Raw genomic sequence first — 15,695 nt, 5'->3', positions numbered from 1 at the left:
AGATACACGGCAATTTAATTCCGTGCGTTGACATTCCTGTCCAAACAATTCCTGTTTGTGAGTGAATGCAAACAAAGAAAAGTTTGGTTGTCAGTAGAAAGTAAGGTTTTGTTTCTCATGAAGAGTTGCGAAGGGGATCAACAAAAAGAAATAGTGCCAAAAAAACCCAACAACAACAACATTTCAATCAAAACAAGAGTTTTCACTGTGAAGAGCTGCCAGCCGGGAGAAATGGGGGCTCATGCATCACAGGTTCAATTCCAGCTCGCAGGTGACAGGCCCGCCTGATGTTACACCCTTGGCTCCCCACTCACCTCACCTAATAGCACACACGCAAAAGCACCCACACAGGCGCCAAAACTAGTGGAGGCAAGAGCTAGTTAAAGTAAAAAAAAACAAAAAAAAAAACAAAAAAAAGGAAGAAGAAAAAGAAAACGCAGAGGAGGCGAGGAGAAAGTGGGACGTTAGTAAAATAAAATGAACCAAAATTGGGGGGAAAGTAAAAAGTGAGGTAATGCAGCAAGCACACAAGCAATTTGGTACACGAGCGGGGAACTTAAAGGGAACATCGACAAGAGAAGCGGCGGGTAAAGACCCAGCACTGCTCAAAGGCTGCTCCACCCTCGCTCCTCTCCTTTCCCAAATGTTGACAGTACAAGTGCAAAACAGGCTTTGAAGTGTGCTCCGCTGAAGGGGAGCGTGTACCATGCACAGTGCTTCGTTTAACCGTGTTACCCACAAAGCATCCCAGGACCTGCTCTTCCCTCACTGCCTCTCATGTTCTCTCACCCCCTTTCACACTGAACCTTTGACAGTGTTTTGATGTTGCCAGTGTGGGCAGACAGACAAGGCGAAACCAAGGTGGCTGATAGTGAGCAAAAAAAACCCAAAAAAAAGGTGGGGGGGGGGGGAAAAAACGCAAATAGGCGAGTAAATAAATTGATTCAAAAAAACCTGAGCGAGCTATATTTTAACGACACTATGTCATTCTCCCTTTCAGTCCTTTTTCGCGCAAAGCACGAAACTCGCCGGGTTTCATCTCGTGTGACACCTAAACGAGCATAAGGGTTATTAAATGTTTCCAGGGAAGCACTGCTGTGTACAGTTCAGACATCTGCAGATTGGAAGATTCAGCAATCGTGTCTATTGTTGTGTTGGAGAAAAGGCATTCCAAGGTGACGTAAATCAGTAAGTGAGGGGAAAAAAAGTAAGGAAAACTTTTGCCTGTTAGCTGTTGTGACAAGACGCAGACTGAATAGTGACTAATTGCCCTCTTGCAATGAAATGTTTAAACCTCTTGCAAAAGTGGGAAGGGCACAGCGAAGGAGAGAGAGACCTCTAGTAGATGTGAGTGATGGCATTTGGCACCGTTTCAGCCTTTAACTATCCTGCCTTTGTCCCCTGCACGTCCGATGAGGTTTCATCCCCAACATAAATGTTGTCTAAAAATATTAACCCGACTGCCCGCTGTTCATTAGCCGCTAAATTGGAATTCATGCTTATTTTTGTATTGGGGATTTGATCCAGCTCCTTTACACCGATCATAAAGGGCCACTTGGCATGCTAATTGCCTTGCCCCCCATTTACGCACTCCCTGGCTCGCATGGCTAATGGTGTCGTAAAACATACTAGTGCGCTGACACCTCCCAAACACCAGGTAGGGAATACTTGGCGCTATTAAGGTCCTGAGCATGGCCTCGTTTAAGAGGGTATGAAGGATTCCCCGGTATCATCCGTTATCACCAGCGAAAGATCCAAACCAGACACAAGAAACTGTAATCCAAAGAGAGACGGTTGCTCCTTTAAACACACGTGTGCTAAACATCATGCCAGCCTTTAACATGGGTGCTCACAGAGAGAGATAATGATTTAAGTAAACTGTTGAAGTGGTAAAAAGAAACTGCAGCTCCCAGGCTCCGCTGGTGATTTAGCTTTTACAGGGTGTCTGGCAAAGCTGTTAGGGGCCTAGTATCAGTATTTTGAGAGGCTTCCTTTGGTAAAGTGCCTTCCATTCACTGTACGAATGCTGACAAACAAATGTTACTGCAAAGTCATTTCCGTGCTACGCACAATATAAAGAAAAATTAAAAATTAGGGAAGACTAAGGCTATGTCCCACAGCTTCTGCCTTGCTCTATTGTATAGCCTCAGTATATGCAGTGTATGAACTGTGGACCAGTGTGGCTGCCCTTTGTATAGAAAGTCATTAGAACCTCATCAGTTCTGGCAGCACTGAAGCACCTTCAAATGATGCGGAACAGTACACTGAAATACCCCAACCCACCTAACATGCACAACGGCTGGGAAAACTGTGTGTGAGAGTGTGTGTGTGTGTGTGTGTGTGTGTGTGATTATATATGTGTGTGAGGTCACACTGAGGCCCAGAAATAGTATTCATTAGTCATCCAGGATGTCAAGCATAGTGGGCCCCTGCACCAGTACTACTGGGTGCCATAGACACGTGCCCGTGAGGGGACACTCCATTTAGACCCCAGCACCTCTGTGCATCATTTGAAAGCCTCAAGGGCTCAATCCCCACAGACGTCTTTGACCCAGCGAGACGGGGGCAGGCAATGAGGTGAACCCACCACCGGAGGCAGCGACCGGACGCACTGCAGAGCAGAACGTTCCGGTCTGTTTTTAGCCAATGACCGCAGAGCAGGGTGCCTTCTCAGAAAACTAATTTTTCCGTGACCATCACAGGTTTGACTAGCTGAATTTCACTGACCTGTTCCTATTTGCAGAAATAAACATTGGCACTGGCTTAACGGGCACGTAAAACAAAGTTTTACTCTTGCTTTCTGCCCTCATTGCCCCTCATGCTTTTCTATTTTTGCCTTCATCTTTTCTCTAATTTTACCCTTCTCACCCCTTCATTCACCCTCGTTGCTCTCAGCGCCTCCAAACTCTCAGTGAAACCTGGCAACAATTACCATTCCAACAGCTGCAGCAATAACCATTACAGTAGCACTTACAGTATTACTTATACAGTAGGCACAACTCCAGCAGCATGGGCACCAGACCAGAGCACTGTGTCTACCCCCTCTTTCCCTAGCCAGCAGGCCCTCATTAGGGGCCTTGTAAAGGCCTCATACCTGCCAGGCAAGGGCCCCTTCACCCTTCAACTCCTCCAGGCTCCAGGTGTGTAAGGTGGCTGCACTTCACCAGAGGGGACAGCTTGGGCTCATTTAACTCGATGGCTACTTGCCCTGTGCCTGCTGCTGCAGCAGGCCCCTGTAAACTACAAAACTGTAAAACTGCACGGGGGCAGAGAGGGGGAGTGGGGTACAGGGGGCTGGCAGGGGTGCGTAGGGGAGCAAGGATTATGACCCCGTAAAGATGAAAGAAGTTGCGGGCAACAAGCGATCAAAGAGGAAGTGTGTCAGCAATGATATGGCAGGGAATTGGTCATATCAGAGGCCCCAGGTCGTTCAGTCTCAGCCTCCATCTGTGTGCGTTTGTGTGTGCGTACTGAACTCAGCTCAGCGGGGCCTAACAGCCACAATGGAAACCATTGGTGCTGGATAACACAACAACTTTCACAAGCTGCCGCTTAATTGCAGTTTAAACTGCACTAGGTCCTGGGCAGCACAGCATGTTACTGTTAGCATAGACACACACACACACACGCACACACACCTATATTTTACCTGAGAAAGCATCTGTAGTCATCAGCCACAAAGTTAATCTGATCTCACGGTTAATGTAGAAGCAAAACCGCATGGGGCTGGTTAAGTCTTGGTTTACACTCTGTTTCAATTACTAGCAAAGCTGTGAGACAGCATCTAACTGTAATTGTGTGTGAGTGTATGTGTATGGAGTCAATCAACCTAGTTATATGCTGGCCACTAAACTCACTTAACCTTGTTATCTTACTACACAGCTCCAGCCATGTATGTGGAAATTGAATTAGACTTGGAAGCTTTTAATAGGAAAACACAGAAACAGCTTTGAAACAATTAGATTAGATGTCTGTATGGCTAAAACAATGAATAGTCATTTCAGCCTACATGAAAGCACAACAGTGAGGAGTCAGAGACCGCGAGAAAGAGGGGGAAAGAAAACAGAGGAGACAGAGGAGATAATAAAAGAAGCCCTAGCCCTTGTCCAAGCCCGGAACTGACAGATGATGATAGTCATCTCAAAAAAGATATAAAAAATGAAACATATAAAATTTCACCCACCACTTGTACATCTGAGGGCACTCTGGACAGAAAGTCTAGCAGCTCGTTGTTATCAATGGTGTAGGGATCTCGTAGCTTCTTTGTAAATTTATTCACTCCTGCAGAGAGAAAAGTGGGGGCAGACGGGTAAGAATTGAAAGAAGGAAAGACGGAGACATCTTTATATTTGTTGTACTGTCTCTGTGTGCTCACACAAAAAATATCATGGCACACAGATTTATTTAGCTAGAGTATCTGAATGTTCTTATATACTATATGATGTAATAAAAAATACAACATTAGCTCACCCCAGGCCAGCACAATGTATCGGAGAGGGATGAAATAGAGGATGATGGTGGCCACTCCGAGAGCCACGATAGCTAACCAACTTAAGAAAGGCACAGTCCAGTTAAATGTGCTGCAAAGAGAGGAGATGGAGAGTAATATAAGCAGCAATGCTTACTCCAGATATAATAAAAACATGCTGAGAAATAATGTAGGAATGAGTCAGCAAAGTTTAACAGGTTGCAGGGAGAACATTTTACACATTGAATACATTGAATTCATTAGAGTGTGAATGTTAGAAAGCACTTAGATGTAGAAAAGCACTTTTTTAGAAATAGTTCTTTTCCTTGTATCTTCAACTATAACTTTTAAGGAAACAAAACTTTCTGTGTATGAACCGTATGTTAAAAAAAAGGCTGTCAGTACATACAGGGATGTAAAAAATGAATAAATAAATGCTTTTGTGTAAGTGCATGCAGTGTATTTAATCTAATATCTGCATGACAAAAGGTAATGCAAGGTCAAGTAAGATATGGTGGACATAAAGACAAGCAGTCTTTCTATTTGTTCCCCAGGGTTGGGTGTCACACTGGCATTAATTCTTGAGAGCGGCACTAAGTTATACTCAGTTATGCTGGCAAAGGGAACCGGCCAGAGTGGCAGAAAAAAAAGAAAAAACAACCAAAACAACAACACAGGGACGTGCGGAGCAGAGCAGAGCGGGCCGGGTGCCGAGGAGCAGGCTTACGACTCACTTCTTTATCCTCTCGCCATAGGAGGCCACTTCATCTAGCGCATTCTGCACACTGATGCACACGTCCTGAATGGCATAAAGCTTGTTCATGAAGCCCTTTCTTTCTGAGTCCTGCAAGAGGACAGATAGAGATGTAGGCGAGAGACAGAGAGAAAGAGAGGATGAGGGAGGAAGACGTGGAGGGAAACAGAGAAGAGACAGGAGGAGAGAGAGAAGAGAGAGGCTGGGCACAGGCGTCTTTGTGAAAACAATACATTTTAAATAGCGTCAAAGATTTGGAGTGGGGAGCCAAATCACCGGATATCCTGCATAAAGTGACAGAGTGCTTTCATTCCAGGCAGTAATAGAGATATAAAGTTGGCAGAACAAATCAAAATGTTTTCCTCCTTACGAATCCTCACACAGGCAAAATTTGAATATGTGAATAGGCAGAGAGAGAAGCAGAATTAAACTGAAAGCCGAATGGATAGATCAATCTTTGGGCTCGCTCTCTCTCTCTGCTGCTGCTGCCAACACAGCTTGGAAGACCAGGCAGAGCTCTCTTTTGTCCTCCTGGCTGGCACAGTGTGATGATGTCACCAGCCGTGACATCATTATCATCCTTATTAACACTGTCACTCACCACCAAGACTTCAGAGTGGGAGGGGTCAGGGGGAGTCACAAAATAGGCAGGCAATCTGAAGCCGACAACCCCTGCCCTTCTTACCGAAACAAAGTGAAGAATTTAAAAAGTCATGCAACAGTCAACGAGCTGCTGACTGACAGGCAGGGGCACGACGGATCTGGACAAAATGAGGTGACAGAGAGCAATTAAACGCCATTGGCTGAGTGAGGACATCGACACGCAGACTGGTTGTTGCAATATGTGAATGGTGGACATGCTCGGAAGACAAAAGGGTAGAAAAGAACTATCCAGGAGAAAGTCATACGAGTATTATGTGCACTATCGTGGGTGACCTGTTCATAATGTGGCAGGAGGAGGTGATTTTTAAACAAATTGGTGAAGGAGGAGAAGGCTGTAATTACAGGATGATCATGTGAAAGTTCTCTACCACATCAATGGTGTAAACACCTGTAATAGAAGAAAATAAATTACAGATGCCAAAAACAGTGAGATAAGAAATGGTTTGAATGGAATAAGCTGAAGAAAGTAAATATTTCACACAGTAAAACAAAAAAAAAAACCCTCAAATCTTAATCAAGAAAAGTTTCCCCAAAACCAAAAGATGATGATATAACCACACATGCCTAGTATTTCTCTCTGTGTGTAGGAAAGACTATGTTACTGATGAAGATTGATGGACGTTGCTAGATTAGAGAAGTAAAGCTCTAAGTAATTATAACTACCATCGCCAAAGAAGACAGTGAAGCAGTCAAAGACCTGAAACCTTCAGGACCTCAAAGGCCTTTACCACATTTCCATCTTGAGGCCAGCCACCTCACCACAACCCTCCCACTGAGACCCAAACTGCCCCCCAAACCCACCCTCGTCTTTTTGCTCTCCGTCCAGGATCAGATAATGTGAAAAATGAACCATGGAGCAGTCAGGGAGACCACATGGCCTCCCCAGCAAAACCACACAAGACAAATAGATATAATTAGACAGCGTCTCTGGGTTATTTTTCTTCGCAAATATTTTACAAGACTCCCTTTCTTTCCTCCTCCCGCTGTCCTCCTCTTCTAAGGCCTTTCCTCAAAGTCCATCTGTTTTTCATTGCCGAGTCAAACAAATCTCAGAACGCAGGGTCTATTGTGCTGGGCTTGGTGAGGCCGAGCCGAGCCAGGCTGGGCCGGGTCAGGACGTTTTATTTTCGGTCCTGGGCTCAGGGGAGAGTGTTTGAGGGCCACAGGAGTGGTGTGAGAGACCGGGCGGGGGTGGAGAGGATAAGTCAGAGGTCATTTGAGTATAAACCATTGCCACATGCCCTTCGGACTGCGGTCTGACTCCTATTTCCTGTCTTCAAACACGGCTTGGGGAGGTGGGAGGTAGCAATAACACCGAGGGCCACGGAGAACCTTGTTTTCCCAGCTTCCCTGCACACTGCGCACATATGGAGTCAGGCAACCTGTTCTTATAATGGAACCTAATATGCACACAAACACACACACCCTACAGCTATTAGATAAGGTTGATCTGCACACCTGGTCTTGCTGCGTGACTCTACAAACAATATCCCAACAGAGATTAGATGATAGGGGTCCTTGATTTCAAAAGGCGGTTTCTTTTTCTACTGAGCATGTTCGCACTACAGTGTCATGACTAATAGAGAAAGTACTCATATCAAAATAAAATCTGCGCTCCTCAAGAGCAGATCCATTACAAGTTTTTTAAATAAAAGACTTGTTTTTCATGCTTTGGGCACACGTAGTTTGCAAGAACCGTGTGTTTCAATTAGCTCACATGTGGTAAGTAATTAGAACATGGTTTTTCCACTCTTGCCCAGCTTCTTGTCTCACTTAGGAGGAGCGAGTGCTTTACAGGAGTCTTAGGGCCTGTATTTCCATCTGTGTCTTCCTGTTTCTGTCAGGGAGACTAAGTGGGTTTGTTTGGAGAAGTGAAGGCAAGGCTAGTAAAATCGACTCTGGCTAGGCCTCTCTCTGATTTAGCTTGGCCACAGATGCAAGCCATTTTAATGCTCAAAGCATGCTACAAATCCCAACACCTACAGCAACCCGGTCGTGATGGATGATGCCGCTTGGCTTGAATCAGCCAGGCAACATCATGAACTTGCCTAATGTGTTTAGCATCATTAGTTTTAAACACTCCAGCTTCATCTATACACAATCGATAGACAGACAGACAGACAGACAGACAGAAAAGTCAGCAGAATATTCTACTACTGTGCATTAGAAGCTCCATAAAGACAGTTGGTGAATGAGATGCTTCCTTATGCAGAAGGAATTACCTGACATCAATTAACTATCATCAGGTCGGTAGCTGAAATATTTAGTGAGTTGGTGTCCTTTGTTGGGTGAGAGTTGCATGTTTTAATGGCATGGATGCCATTTAAAGAAAATAAATGCATCCCTATGTCCAAGGTTTGCATCATTGTTTGGATGTGTGAAGTGCGGTATGAAATCTCAGCCTTTATTGCCCAGCAGCCGAACAGCAATAAAGGCTCGTTAAAAGTGATGTGAGTTGTTTATATGTGTTAAGGAAAAATAACCCCTCAGTGATACCAGAGAGAGCCCAGGGACACTCTCACACACACACACAGTCAAAGAAACAGCCAAGTCAGGCTAACCACATTGCACTTGCTGGTAAATTGTGGTAAACAAATGTGGTAAACTCCTTGAAAACTAACTTAAATATTTAACAAAGGGAAGATGCACAAAGCCCGGGCGCACTCGACTGTTCCATTTCTCTCTCAGAAAGACACCACCATCACACCAAAGTACATCTATATGCAAAAGTGCAAAGTGAGCAGTTGTAAACTTTACAAAGACAGTTTGTTCTTCACTGACCCAAGGCCTAGAGCTAAACAAGAGAGAGGTCACTGAGGACTTAGCCTATTAGGTTGGACTCAAATATCTGTCCTATATCTACTTGGTGGAAAAGAGAGAGCCATTGGAGACTATTTTAACCTCTGATCACACTGTTCTCCCTGCTGATTTACGCCATAAAAATGATAAACCTAACCGTTATAATGTAGCGGCATATATCCCATCAAACTGCAAAATGAGTCTGAACCACAAGCGGCTGCAGCTCATTGCCGCTGTGCTAAAATTGCACCTGTTTTTCTTTGTTTTTCCTTTTTTTTGCCCCTCTCACTCTGGCAGCACAGTAAAAATTGAAATGTCATATAAAATGTGACAGGATGCTAATATGTGGCTCCCAGAGGGCATCTGAAAGCGTTCTTGTTGATTTTGTAACTGCAGAGAGAGACGACATCCCTCCCATTTCCACCCCAGGAAAAAAAACAACAACAAAAAAAAAACCCACTGAAAAGTTGAACAACTTGAGGAATGCTAGAGGGTGACACGAATTCAATTTCCAAAGCCTGCGAAAGAACTAGCAATGACACGATAATAAATAGTGCATATGATTAGCATCTACTGTATATTTAAATTAGGTGTGTCGCTACTGAACAAAAAAGAAAACAATGATTTTGTGTTGATAAAGATGTTATTTGGGCGTGCATTTTTTTTTAATTAGTGGAAATAAAGAAAATGATTGATGAAAGTGCATGTCACTGGAAGGAGAGCAGGCCTTTATTAGTTCATTTGCATTCACCCATGGCATACTGTTCTCTCTAGTGGCGATGTGTCGAGCACTGTACACGAACCACAAGTCGAAACAGAGCACTATAGAGACAGCTTACCCGAAAATGAAAAAGCAGGAAAACATAGAGAACATAGAAAAGATAAGCTTCCAAAATTGTATTTTATCTAAATATAAACTCCAATTTTCACTGCTGAATTTCTGTTAATCAACACCTTCCCCTTGTTTCTAGTTTTTAAGATTAAATCTGTTTGTGAGCTAAGCATTTTTGTGGTTTATTTTTCCCATTTTCATGTGTTCATTAGCATTTTAAGAGTAATAAAAATATCAAATGAAGCATGGAACCCATTTTTCTTATGTTGGCCATTTAAATAGTTCAGCTGCTCTAAAGCTATTGTGTTACCGAGGTCTATTCCAAGTAATACCAACTCCACTGGGGACAAGATGAGTCACAGATTTTACCAATTGGGAGTTAAGAAAGGCCCCCTGGGGAATAAAAAAAGAAGAAAAAAAAGGACCCAGTGGCCTAGAATACCATCTCTTTTCTGTTAGGAAATGACAACAGGACAAGACAAAGACCCTGTGAATGGCCTCAGATACCACCCTGCAACCTGGCACCTCGCCAGCGCCACATGAAAGGGGCAGATGTTCGATTTTTTTTTTTTTTTTTTAAGCGGTGGGTACCATTTTAATAAATAATTTATCCCATATAACAGCTAATCCATGGGCAAATGGGTGAGGGGGATACATTTTTTTCCATCTTGACCTCTCTTTCTCTCTTTTTTTAAACATAATACGGAAATATTTGTGTTACTGTGCTGTTGAGATGCACAGCACGTCCAGTAAAGATGAGAAGGGGCATCCTGAATCCTGCTCCTATAGGCCGGAGCAGAAAGACTGTATATGTATTTTCCTGCATTCACATGATGTGCTGCATTGCTCGTTTGAGAGAACCTGTGTGTGCCGAGGGTTGCTTCAACACAGTCAAAGACAAGCTCCAGTTAAGTCTGTCAGCTGAAGGTGGCCCGCGCACGCACAATGCTCTCTAGCGCTAATTAGTCTCTTCACCCAGCCAAGTCCCATTGCGGGGATAAGTTTACACATACTGTATATAAAAGAGAGCGTTAGGGGGGAACGAGAGTAGCGAGTTTTTAAAGGAGGCGGCGCTAATATATTTTCAGTTTGACCTCTGCTTCCTGTCCTAAAGAGAAAGGTTTCTGGCGTTATGAGTGTGAGTTTGTGTGCGTGTCTCTAATGTGTCTGGTTGGCAGGAGGTTGTTTGCCACTGATCATCTTTACCCATATCCCCGTGGGGCCTCTCATCACCTCCACCACACCAGCCACTCTATCAAGGCTCAAGGTCAGGTGCGTACACAAAAACATAAATGACTACTACCTCTCAACTTCTGCTCTTGATCACTTGATCACCTTCTCCTGGCCTCCCGCTGCATGCCACGCCCTGAACCGCCATCCTACCTCACCTCTGCTCCCCCTGCTCCTGCACTCTCCTTCCCCTGTCCTTCCCAGGAAGCAGCCTGGCGGAGTGTGATGAATGGGACGACATTAGTCTTGTCCTCTGTTGGCCTGGTTTAGCTGCTCCAGCCCATCTCCCCTCGTCCGTCAGTCTGTCAGTCTGTCTAAGTGCGTCTGTTTGTCTAAGTCTCTCTATCCGGGTTGGCTTAAAACACACAGCATCCCACTGTACTGTCAAATGCCTAAAAGATGAGAGTACATGTCAGCTTTCATATTTTTAAAATCAGGGAAACATACAAAACTCAAAGACACGCGTGTCACATTTTTAACTACTCTCATTAATGACATCATATTTTAATCTTGCTGGGGTGAAATTGCACCTCAATCTGTAAAACCTGCTAACCTTGGCATGTTTTTAATTATACATTCATGTTCAGACACACAGGAGATAGAAAAAGCTGTAAAATCTACTGTCTTAAACTTTGTTTTGGAAAGGGGAAAAAAAAAAACAACAGAACGAGAGTGCATTGCTATGAAGTGAAGGGATCACATCTTCAAAAAAGTAAATAAAATATGCATCCTCTCTGTGCTCATTACAGATTTATGACTCTTGTTAAAAGAAAAGGTGGCGGCTGCCTTCTTACATGTCTGACTTTCAAATTCAGACGACACTGCTGTCAAGTGTTGTGCTCCACATTCTGTCCAATGAGAGACCGAGAGGGCTGAGTGTGTGCCATCTCCAACATCCTATTCGGCGAGAGTCTCGATAAGAGTTACTTTGGGTGGATAAGAACACGCAAGAACTCCTCACCTACAGTGCAAGGAGCTGCTCGTTGTAATCCTTTGATGCATAGTTCATCAATCAAAAAGTTCAGTTGGTTCAGCCACTTGTGTGTATGCGATTCAGAACAATAACAGTTGGGGGGAGTAGTCATTGTTGCATTAGGCATAATGAGCATTGGGATTTTCTTCAGCAATATGTGACAATTTTGCAGTTCCTGTAGCAACTTTAAAGCAAAAGCGCTGAGAAAAACATTTAAATCACCGCACCAGCCACCGCACACCCATGCACACACACTCAGGGAACTGAAACTCACTCGAAAATGAGTTTGTTAGCTGTCTATTATCAGTGACTTAGGGGGTCATAAGGTGTGAAAGTAGTCCTTATGTGTGAGTGAGTCCTAATTAGTACTTTCAAAGAAGCTTGAATCTAAAAGCTTACTTTTTGGCACGCCAAAAAAAAAAAACCCAAAAAAACTACACCAACCTAGAAGAACATTTTATTCCCTTGTGCTCCCTGTTTCTGTGCAAACTGTATCAAAAATAAATAAGCACAAAAGCACTTGAGTGACTCCCATGTCACCTTTTATTGCCCCAGAACCAAAAGCCCCACCAGCGAAACACACCGTCACACCTCAGTCTACACATTTCACCTCAATGTTTAACAAGTCTACAATGCCACAGGGAAGTCAAAGACAAAGACAGGGGCCGCTTTCCATGCTGGAGCTCAGTAGCTTCCCCCATTACCTTAAAAAGCAGGCACAGGCAGAACCCTTGCAGTGGGTTTGGATTTGAGGGTCAAACGTGCAGTGTGTGTGGGTGTTAATCGAGACGCGGACATGGGGGACAGGTACTGTACACAAACCCTGACAGGACGGCACACAGAGGCCGCTGGACAGACGATGAGCTAAAAAAGGGAACTGGGAGACAGCAACAAACACCATCGGGAGTCGGTGCCAGAACCACACACAGATCAACTTACCACCATTGCTCGTATCCATTCAAAGTGCCAGGAAGCCAACATATCCTCGAGGATATGGTTTTTATCACGGCTGTCCTCCCAGGGGCCTGGTTTAGGGTCCTTGTGGATAGATTACAGTGAGATGTTCTCTTTACAACCCACAGAAATTAAAGTCAAAAGGTTTAGAAAATGTGGATGTTTTGCAGCTGTGGTCTTATACATTTATATCACCCTGTGCAGGAAAGAAAACAGCAAAAGCACTGCAATCAAAACAGCTTCAGCCTTGCAATGCAGAAAAGATTCTTTTTTTCAGTGCTCATCTTTATTTAAACTTTGAAACAACAGCATTGGGTAGTAAAATTCAAACTAAATATGCATCTCCCTGAGTCCACTGGACTATTGCATATCTATCAGGATGAGCGCCCGTGTCCGCAATCTCTACGAAGACCGTGGTCACTGCACTGTAGCGCATAAGAATAGTGCCGAAAGCAAAGAAAAAAAAAACAAACCAACAAAAAAAAGAAAAGACCCATGGTGCAAAAAATTACCAATTTTCATTTGAACCAGGCTAGAAAGACTGAGAATGAAGGAGTGATGATAGAAAGCGAAAGACAAAGCAAGAGATATGCATCTGGGGGGAATAGAGATAGTGAGAGATGATCCACCTGATGTATGTGTGTGACAAAGAGGGAAAACAAACAAACAATGCAGTGTGTTTTGCATAGACAGACAATACTCCTCTCTGCCTCTTTCACCCTCCTTTTTGTTTTCATTCCTGCCTCTATTAGCAAAACATGATTAAAATGCAGTTCCTACCAGCGTCTCTGCTGAACAACGGGGGAGAAAAAAAAAAAAAGACAGTGAGATGGGAAGAAAAATGAAGCGGAAAAGTCAAAAGCATCTTTTACAGCGTGACGCTTTTCATCCTTCACAGGCGGCAAGAAGAAAAGACAGACATTCAAACTTTATTCTCTTCCCTTCTCTCCTGCTCTGTCTCTTTCACCCATTCTCCTCAGCAGCTGAACCCCCCCGATACCTGCATCTCAAGCTCAATAGCCTCCCCAGAACAACATTTCAGTCACACTTTTTCCCCCTCTTCCAGAGCATTGATATAATTCCCAGTGCGCTCTTTAGTCCAATTACATTATGCCATGCCGTTATCTGAGTGATCGGCACAGTGCCGTGACTGGGGCTAAGAGAGGAGTGCGGTGGCTTAGGGAGGTGCTACAGAAGCTCTATGTGCTATCTGGAGACAAGTCGTGGAAACAGCGCTGCATGTGCCCTATTTAACTTTTCATGGAGCGCTCGCTTAATAGTATTGAGTGGAGAGAAAAAAACGGAGAAAAGTTGTGGAGAGAAAGACGACAGTCAGCCACATTTGAAAAGAAACAGAGATTCTGGGTGTTAACATCAACAGCTGAAAGTGGCTGTGAGGCCTGCGCTGGATATGTGTGCTGATACTAGCCATCCATCAGCAGTTATACGCTTGCAGGAGAAGAAGCGATGAACACATACACACACACACACACACACACACGGGCAGGATTGTGTGCGACCATACATGTTCTGTATGTTGCATGAGTCATGCCTGCAGGGACAGCAGCAGAGGGTGAAATGGCTGTCTCAGCACTACAGATGAGTAGGATAAGGAGAAACTCTGTGGCGGTATGAAGAAACAGGGAATTCTATATAACTCATCAATAGCACCTTTAAAATCTACTACTGATGTGTCAGGTTGGATGTACACACATTACATGAGGATATCCTAAATACTAGAACTATATTAAGCCTCTGCCTCAATAGGTTAAAAAAAAACAAAACTAAATTATAGAATAGCCGGTGGGTTACTGTTTGACCCCCAAATCTGATGCCTTGAAGAACTGGGTCTATTAAAAAAAAAACGAAGACAAAACATTCACATTTTTTCAGGTCAATGTTCAAACTAAGTAATAACGTCTGCTCTATATTTACTACGAGGAGAAAAACGAGTCGGAATAATCGAGAAACCAAAAAGATGATTTGGTACATGTGGTATGTCTGTGTACGTGTGTGTGTGTGTATGTGAGCGAGATATTGATAGATAGGCATAGAGGGAGAAAGAGAGAGGGAGTGCACCGAGCAGTAAGCCCGTGAGCAGGACATGATTGCAGTGTGTATCTTATCTGTGTCAGGTCCTCCTGAGGCTAGTGGAGCCTAGCTGAGCGGAGCACAAGCGCTTCAGTGACCAGTCAACCGTGTGAGGGTAATCTCCTCACTCCTTCAGTCTGTCTCTCTCCCATTCACTCTCTCTTTCCATTTTTCCAGTAAGCCCCCCTCTGGGAGGCAGCTGAGCTACACACACACATCCACGTGAGACGTTCACACAAACACATTAACGCACACAAACACTCACACCCGTGCAGAGCCTAAAGGCTACTGGCTCATGCCAGCTCTGGACAGCGAGCCCACAGGTGAGTGGAGACATCACAAGCTACATTATACGCTTAAGCCCCTGCAGCCACATGCTTGTAAATACAGGAATGAGCAGCGTGTTTTTGCTATCTCACACTGCTCAAGCTGTATTTCAAGATGGTGAAAGGGGTCTACAAAGATACTGCAGGATGCAGTTTTAAAAGTGTAAGACAGGTTTAAAAGAAAACCATGGATTTGCTTTGTGTAAAAGGCCACAGATAATTGAGGAAGTCATAGACACTTGGGCCCGGATACCTGTCCATATCATTTAAGAGATTCCTTTTGGCATTTCATAAAAGAAAATCAAAGACGTGATTTTATAATCAACAGCACAAGCTGAGTTAAAGGTTTTTCGATCATAAATTAGACTACAGGACTCTCAAATCGATGAAAAAATGTAGAACTTTCTATCCCTCAAACACTCATCCTTATATGTAGTATAAATAATAATAACCGTAACTGTTAAATCTAGATACGCAATTTCAATAAATGTGTCTCTTACGTTTATGTGTTACATGAGTAATGCACTTCGGGATAAAAAGAAAAAAATTCCATATCAAGGTGAGTGCACACACACACACACACACACACACACACACACACACAC

At 43.8% G+C, this 15,695-nt stretch overlaps 1 protein-coding gene across 7 annotated transcripts in view; it reads right to left on the bottom strand.

Moving 5' to 3' along the window:
• Positions 1–15,695, bottom strand: part of mctp1a (multiple C2 domains, transmembrane 1a) — a 128,467-nt gene that overhangs the window by 6,244 nt on the left and 106,528 nt on the right. For 5 of the 7 annotated variants that reach the window (XM_005922809.3, XM_005922810.3, XM_042221265.1 and 2 more), the window contains 4 exons: positions 12,659–12,757; positions 5,203–5,312; positions 4,471–4,580; positions 4,184–4,281 (listed from right to left, as the gene is read on the bottom strand). In XM_005922809.3, the coding sequence (XP_005922871.1) occupies positions 4,184–4,281; positions 4,471–4,580; positions 5,203–5,312; positions 12,659–12,757 (417 nt within the window). The remainder of the gene's footprint in view (positions 1–4,183; positions 4,282–4,470; positions 4,581–5,202; positions 5,313–12,658; positions 12,758–15,695) is intronic. The other 2 variants (XM_005922811.3, XM_042221263.1) reach the window with 1 other exon arrangement.

This window comes from Haplochromis burtoni, unplaced genomic scaffold (assembly GCF_018398535.1).
Source record: "Haplochromis burtoni strain Fernald_Lab_line unplaced genomic scaffold, NCSU_Asbu1 Contig_63, whole genome shotgun sequence".
NCBI lineage: Eukaryota > Metazoa > Chordata > Actinopteri > Cichliformes > Cichlidae > Haplochromis > Haplochromis burtoni.
The sequence above is the reverse complement of the archived record's forward strand: the minus strand, read 5'-3'. Positions and strand labels throughout refer to the sequence as shown.